Genomic DNA, 7,274 nt, shown 5'->3' with positions numbered 1-7,274 from the left:
GGCGACACGCGCGGTGTGCGCGGGGCGCGGGGACGCGCAGCCGGACACGCGGCGCTGGGCGGGGGCTGCGCCCTCCTTCGAGCCTGGCCCGGCCGCCCCCCTGCAGGGGCTCAGTCCCCTGCACGGGTGATGCAGGAGCAGCGGGAACCCCCCGGTTTGTCCCCCCCGGAGCTCCGGTGGCAGCGAGCACCAGCCCCGGGCCAGCGCACGCTCCTGCTTCCCGTCCGGCCAGCCCCACGCCAGCCCACACCGGCTCTCCTACTCCATCACCCCGAGGGACCCAGCAGTGGCCCCGGGGCTGGCAGCGGCAAAGCGGCCTCCCAACAATGCCAGGGCACCGGGCAGTGCCACGGCACCGGGCAGGGGGCTGCAGGGGTCCTCTGCCATGCGTGCCCCTTTGCTGGCTCCTGCAGGGCGGACGGGTGCCCCGGGGCACGTGGCTTCACCCGCCAAGGCGGCTGCCAGCTCCGTCTGCCCCACAGCCCTTGGCAGTGGTGGCGGCAGCTGCGCCGGCCCTGCGGGAGCCTTCGGGGCAAGGGAGGCAGAGGAAGCAGTGAGGAGGAGGAGGAGGAGGAGGAGGGTTGCTCCGGGCCAGGCGAGTGTGAATCAGCAGCTGGTTCCCAAAGCGGGCCCAGGAGTCCTGCTCCACCCCTTCCTGCCTGCGGCCCAGCGCTCTTACTCATCTCCTTCCCAGCCTCGAGAGCGGAGCTGGGAAAGCGCCCGTCTGCCAGGAGAGCCTCCCGGGCTGCCCCGCGGGCCTGGCGGGTGCAGCGCAGGCCCTGGCGTCTGCGAGAGCTTCCCCCATGGCTCTGGCTGGGGCATCTTCCCTGAGATGGGCCCGCTTCTTCCTGCTTGCCTGGGACACTCAGCTTGGCAACCGGCTCTGGCCACGGAGCAGCCCCCAGGCCAGGCGTGGGACTGGTCCCGCACGCCGGCAGCTCCGGTGCAGCCAGCGTGGGGCTGCGTTGTGTGCCCGGAGCCAGGCAGTGCTGCCTGGYGCTCGCCGGCTGCGTCCTGCATGCCCTGCACGTCCCCACGTTTCGCCGGGCGCCATGGCCCCCCTGCCCCGGCCGCCCTTCCCCGAATGAGTAACCCAGGCTGCCCCGCTGGCCGTGATGGCTCCGTGCCCTGGCCCCGTCACGTGCATCCACAGGCCGTTAAGCACCGCGCCGCCCTCGCCAAGCCCCGCCGGCCCTTGGCACTGCGCCCTCCCAATGGGCCCCCCGCGTCGGGGAGGCCGCACGGCGCCACYGCAGCCCCCGCAGCCCCACAGCCGCTCCGGTGGGACCTGCGCCACCAAGGAGGCGGCGGGCACCGTCCTGGCAGTCCCTCTCCCTCAGCTGCACGCGGCGAGTGGCAGAAAGATCCCTGGCCTGGATGCCCTGCAGCTGGCCCAGCTGGGCTGCCTCCCTCCGGGGCTCTGTGTCACCCGGTGCCCTTTCAGGAATAGGGATAAGGAGGAGGAGGAGAAGGAGGGACAAGTGCCCTGTGCTGCCCATGCCCAGGGCCTCTCGTGATCCTCCACCATGAGCCCTCCCCACGCGCCAGGAGAGCTGGCACAGCCCTGCATGCAGCTCGTGGCCTGGCATGGGGATCCCCTAGGGCTGCCAGTCAGACCTCCCCCAGGCAAGAAAGGCGCTCCTGGCCCTTTAAACCCTGATTGGGACCCAGCCTTTAAAATGGGCCAGGGGGCCAGGGCTCCTTTACCTGCTGGATCAGGCTGGYGAGGAGCAGGTGGGCTGAGCACGCTGGTCCTTCCCTCCCCACCCACGCTGCCTCCCTTCTCCTCCCTGGTACTTTCAAGCCCCCCTTAGCCAGGCCCCTGTCCAGTTGGCTTTGCCCCTAGCCCYGAGGCTGGGTTTTAGTCTGGAAATTGCACCTTTTTTTCTTGCAGAGCGAGTTTTTTTGGTGCTTTATTTTTTTTTTTTTTTGCCAAGCTGAAGAGGTTGGCATGGACGCAGTGGTCTGAGAGCACCTGGGGCCCCGCTTTGGCTAGTGCCCCCCGCCCGCTCTGCCTCGCTGCAGAGGAGGGCATGAGCACAGGGATCCCCTAAGCCCCGCTGCCGACCAGCCCTCGCTCGCCCCGCTCGTGCCCACCATGGCCCCCCTCGCCAGCCTGCTCTTCCTCCTCGCCGCGCTGCTCTCGTGTGCGYTGGCGGCGCTGCCGGCCGGGCCGCCGCTGCCGCTGCTGCAGGCGCTGCAGGAGCGGGCGCCGGGCGGCCGCGGCTGGCGCGCGCCGGCGGGCGGGCAGCCGCTGCGCTACATGCTGCAGCTGTACCGGCGCGCCGCCGACCACCACGGGCGGCCCCGCCGCCACCGCCGCCCTGCCACCAACACCGTGCGCCTCGTGCGGGCCAGCGCCCCCGTGGGACACGTGTGGGCAGGTAAGGAGCGGGTGGGTGGCACCGGGTGAGGGTCCTTGGGGAGGGCACAGGTTGCTCTTGGGATCTTCCCCGCCGTGGTGATGTCTAAGCTCCCTGTGCTGGAGGTGGCACCCAGCCCTCGCACCCCTCGCCACCCGTGTGGTCTCCAGTCCTGCTGTGGATGTGGCTCTCACACTGGCATGGAGCTGTGCCAGCACCAGGGATGAGCCCTGTCCTGGGTGCTTCTGCCCATTGCTGTGTTGTTCCTGGGTGCTGCACCAGGCTTTTTCCCAGCTCTGGCACAGCCCTGGGAGGYGTCCCGCATCCTGGTGCTGCCCAGGGCTGTGCCAGGACAGTGCCCGGGCCCTGACTGCCGCTTCCCCGCAGGTCGCTGGTACGTGCAGCCGCTCACGTACCACGTGGAGGGCCGGCGCGCGGGCGAGCGGCTGCTGCGCGCCGTGGTGCTCTACCCGCAGAGCCCGCCCGCGCCCGGCGGCCGCCTCCTCTGCGCCCTGGAGCCCTCCGCCGCCGCCGCCACGCTGACCCCGGGCTCGGCCGCGGCCCACGGGCAGCCCCGCGGCTGGGCCGCGGCCGACGTCACGTCGTACGTGCCAGCGGGCACAGCGGCGCTCCACCTGCGGCACGTGTGCGTCCGCGCTGGCAGCGCCAATGCCACCTCCGCCGTCCCCAGCGAGCCCTTCCTGCTGCTCTACCTGAACGACACGCAGGCCGGCGTGCTGCCCCGTCCGAGCACCACCGCGCCGCTGTCACCGCCGCACCGGCGGGCCCGCGAGGCGCCGGAGCTGCCCGGTGCGCCGCGAGAGCCGGCGGGCGCCAAGGGCGAGTGCTCGCTGCGCTCCTTCCCCGTGAGCTTCGCGCAGCTCGGCTGGGAGCACTGGATCATCGCGCCGCACCGCTACAACCCGCGCTACTGCAAGGGCGCCTGCCCGCGCCTGCTGCGCTACGGCTACCACGCGCCCAACCACGCCGTGGTGCAGAACTTGGTGCACCAGCTGGTGGATGCCAGCGTGCCGCGGCCCTCCTGCGTGCCCTACCGCTACAGCCCCATCAGCGTCCTCATGATCGAGCACAACGGCGGCATCCTCTACAAGGAGTACGAGAACATGATYGCAGAGTCCTGCACGTGCCGGTAATGCCCGCGGCCGCCGACGCTCTGCTGCCCCGTGCGCCCGCTGCCTCCGGACTTTTTAGAGGGCTCCACTTCGGTTTTTCTTCCGGYGGACCGGGCTGTCCCGTGGCCGCCCCCACCGTGTTGGTGCGGCGCTCGTCGGGCGAGTTTTACGGTAGCTTTTTATGTGAATTGTGAGGTTTTTAAAGGCAGGAGCCTGCTGGGCCCCATCGCAGGGCAACTGCCCCGGGGCCCCGTGGGTGCTGCCTGCTACAGGGAGGGCATCGGCCCAGGGTCCCGGCCTGATGCTTTTGGAGAAGAGCTGGGTCCCAGGACCAGAGCGCGAAGCTCTCGGTGCCGCCTGGGCCTCTCCTGCTGGAGCAGGGAGGGAGAGCCCTGAACGTGGGCTGGGCTCTCCYGCATCCCTTCAGCCTGTCCCTGTGAGTGTCCTCAAGCCAGTGCTGGCTGTCCCCAGTGCACGGTCCCTTCCTGCCCCGTTGGCCATGCCGGCGGTGCTCCTTCCTAGCTCACCTGTATCCCAAAGGGTCTAGTCCCGGCTGTGTCCGGACCTCACTGGGCTGGGGATGGGGCTGTTGTCGCAGGGGAGCGGGGTGGAAAACCTGCTGCTCCCCTGTAATTCCCCCTTGGGGGCTGCRGAAACCGGAGGGACCTGGTGAAGGGGTCACCCCAGGTGCTGGGGACCAGGTGGCCGCCCGTGCGGGGCTCAGCCCTCTGCTTTCTCCGCAGTCCCTTCCCCTCTTTGGCTTGCCATGGTGGCAGCGTTCGGGTCTGCCCCTGGCCTGGGGGCTTGGACCCTCGTCACGGTCTCCTCCTGTCTTCTGCCACCCTTGCTGTACCATGTGCCTTGGGCTCTGCTTGGCTCCGGGATTGTCCCCGGCTCTGGATGTGTCCCTTCCACTTCCAGGTCTCCTGCAGCCTGGCTTTCTATTTATTGTTGACTGTGTAAATAAATAAAATGATGGATTTTGCTAAAGACTATCTGGGCCTGTCCTTACTCTATCCTTGGGCTGCTCTGCAGCCAGATGTGGGGCCCAGCAGCTCCGTGGGGATGTCTTTCTGCCCAGTGCCTGCACTGGGTCTCCCTTAGACTGTGGCTGAGGTGCTGACCTGGGCCTGCAGCCACGGGGGTTATTTTGGGAAGGTGTCTGGAAAGCCAACCCGTCTGTTCCCAGGCATGATGCCCGTGTTTGCAAAGCCAGGGCAAAGTCCCCTTTCCCTGAGGGGGGAGAGGTGCAGCCGGGACTGATGGAGGAGCCTGCAGCCAGCCCCACCTCTCGCCATCCTGCCTGCCCGGTGCCTCCAAGGCCTTGGCTTGCAGCTCTTGCTGGGGTCTCTTCTCTTATTTGGCCGCCACCTGATCTCTTGGTGCCTGTTCATGCTCAACAGTGATGCTTCATCCTGCCCTGTCCTGGTCGCCCTCCAGCTCTCCCAGACCCAGGCTCTTCTCTCCATTCTAAGCGGGGTGAAAGTTTGGAGGCCCTTCAGGCTCCTTTTCTGCCTCTCAGAGGCCACCTTGGGCTGCAGAAAGGGAATGTTTTCCTTTTAAACCTCACAGAAGCCTTGGGGGCAAAGAGTCCTCACCTTCCTGGGAAGCTCCTGCGGGTCAATCATTAGACACGTGGTGTTGGCTCATCTGGGTAGGAGGTGGTGAAAGCGTGACAAGCTGGGCGCACTCCTAGCCCTGGACACCTCCCATTCTCCCCCTTGTCCCCATGGTGGCAGCCACAGGAGGGTCCTGAGGGAAAGGGGTGCTCAGCACGGGGTGCCTGCTCAGCACATGGTGGTGCTGCCACCAGCAGTGGTGGGTCCTGCCAGCAGGACCTTGCACCCTCATCTGTGCCACCTGAGGTGCCCAGCAAAAGGGGCTTCATGGAAAGGGTTCCTGTCCCAGGCCGACCCCGGCACCGTGCCAGCCTCGGGAGGGCAGAGCGTGGCAGGGCAGCTCAGGGCACCGCGGCAGCAGCCGCTCCTGCCATGGGACACCTGGTTGGTGGCCTCAGTGGGGAGCGGAGGGTGATGCCCATGCAGGCCATGGCAGAGCTGGGGTGCTGCAGGCACCCAAGGGTGCCCTCACCCAACTCAGCGCCGGCCCTGGGGAGGACACAGGCTGCATGCGGGGGGCAGATCCAAGGCAGTGGCCTGGGGGTGGCCTGCGGGCTGGGACCGCTCAAATATTTGTGCAGGGCCGTGACCGGGGAGGAGCAGCGCCCGGCCAGAGGTGCAGCCGGCCCTGGAGCGGCAGCACCATGACAGCTCCCGGCCTCCTGGTCCCAGGCGGGGGCACCTGCCTGGTGCTGCTCCTCTCCACCCTCCTGCTGCTGACCAGCTCCATCCAGGTGGGTCTGGCGGGGATCCGGGGCCACCTTGGAGCAGCTGGGGTGTCCTTGGGTGGGCAGCAGCATGGCAGGGCCATGGCAGGGAGCATCTCCTGCCGTCTGTGTGGAGCTGGGCGTGGTGGAGCTCGGTATCTCCTCCTCATCCCTGTCTCCATCTCTGAGGTGCGCAGGGAGGGCCGGAGCTCTGGGTGCTCTCCACGGCGGACATGGAGCCGGCAGCGGGGCACCCTGCCAGCCGAGTCGCCCGCATGACACCCTTTTGGAGAATGGTGGGCAACAAGCCCCCGGGTGCCCACTGCCGGCACAGCCTTGAGTGCATCACCAAGGCCTGCAGGTGAGTGGGGACCCCAGCGCTGCCAACCCGGCACCCCACGAGGACCCCAGCCCTCCCAGCGGCCCCAGCCCACCCTGCATGCACCCAGCTTCACCAGTGTCCTCAGCCTGGGACCTCTCCTTCCCATCCTCTACATCCCCACCCTGGCACCCCGTGTGTAACCCAGTCCCACCCATGCCACCAGTATGTCCCACTCCACACTGGTGCTCCCAGCACTGGGGTGCCCTAGACACCAAGGTCCCCAGGACCAGGTGACACTGGCGCAAGGACCCATGGCCACTCTGTCCCRCAGGGCAGGACGCTGCTCCTCCCCATCCTATGTGTGCTGATGGCCACGGCCACCCCGGGAACGGCCTCTCCCGCAGCAGGAGCACGGAACGGCGGGCACCCCACGGACAACTGGACCCGCTGGACTCCAGAGAGGCCCCGCAGCAACACCGTGGTGGCTGCAGGTGGCCCTGAACGGGGGCAACAGCTGGATGGGCCGGTCGTCTGGACAATAAAACCTCTCTGCACCATGGCAGCTTTTATGGGGCCTCTGCTTCCTGCCGGGAGCAGCAGGGCTCGTGTTGCCCAGGCCCTGCGAGCCACCGCGCATGCCCAGCCTGGCAGGGCAGCCTGGGTCGTCTCTGCGCTGCATTCCCGGGCTTCCTCACAGAGGGATGGGGACGTCCCCAGGCTCCCCCTTGCAGCCACCCCACGGAGTGACCCTCACACTGGGGCTCTGCCGGCACAGGACTGAGAAGCAGCTCCCTGCGTGAGCTGCTCCGTGCACTGCCAGCAAGGCGCAGGACATGAGATCCCTGGACAGCAACGGGAGCAGGAAGCCAACTCCCCTGTGCCAGGGATGCCTGCTCGGGACAGTGCCAGGGGCAGGGGCAGCACTATRCATATGTGTGTGAATATGCATGTACACGTGTAGTGGATGTATGCGTGCTTGCACATGTATGTATGCATGTGTGTAAGTGTAGGTCTCTATGTGTACACATGTGTGGATGTATGTATGCACTTGTACGTGTGTGCATGCCTGTACATCCCTAAAATGCCAATGTGTGTGTGTGTGTGTGCCTGTGTGTGCTCACACACTTGTG

The 7,274-nt window shown here is 67.4% G+C and overlaps 2 protein-coding genes across 2 annotated transcripts; both read left to right on the top strand.

The window, feature by feature from the left end:
• Nucleotides 1-2,179: 2,179 nt before the first annotated feature.
• BMP15 (bone morphogenetic protein 15) lies at nt 2,180-4,087 on the top strand (the record flags this gene model as incomplete). The annotated part of the gene is made up of 2 exons (XM_026039084.1): nt 2,180-2,384; nt 2,751-4,087. Coding segments are annotated over 2 exons (972 nt in total), but the record flags the coding sequence as incomplete, so codon positions are not given.
• A 1,651-nt stretch (nt 4,088-5,738) lies between these two features.
• LEAP2 (liver enriched antimicrobial peptide 2) lies at nt 5,739-6,703 on the top strand. The gene is made up of 3 exons (XM_026039131.1): nt 5,739-5,849; nt 6,020-6,183; nt 6,476-6,703. Exons 1-3 carry the CDS (start codon nt 5,760-5,762, stop codon nt 6,510-6,512), a joined length of 291 nt encoding a protein of 96 aa, XP_025894916.1. The 5' UTR covers nt 5,739-5,759; the 3' UTR covers nt 6,513-6,703.
• Nucleotides 6,704-7,274: the final 571 nt, after the last annotated feature.

Source organism: Nothoprocta perdicaria, unplaced genomic scaffold, assembly GCF_003342845.1.
Source record: "Nothoprocta perdicaria isolate Ctin4 unplaced genomic scaffold, notPer1 scaffold_22, whole genome shotgun sequence".
Taxonomy (NCBI): Eukaryota; Metazoa; Chordata; class Aves; order Tinamiformes; family Tinamidae; genus Nothoprocta; species Nothoprocta perdicaria.
This window is presented reverse-complemented; position numbering and strand designations above follow the sequence as displayed.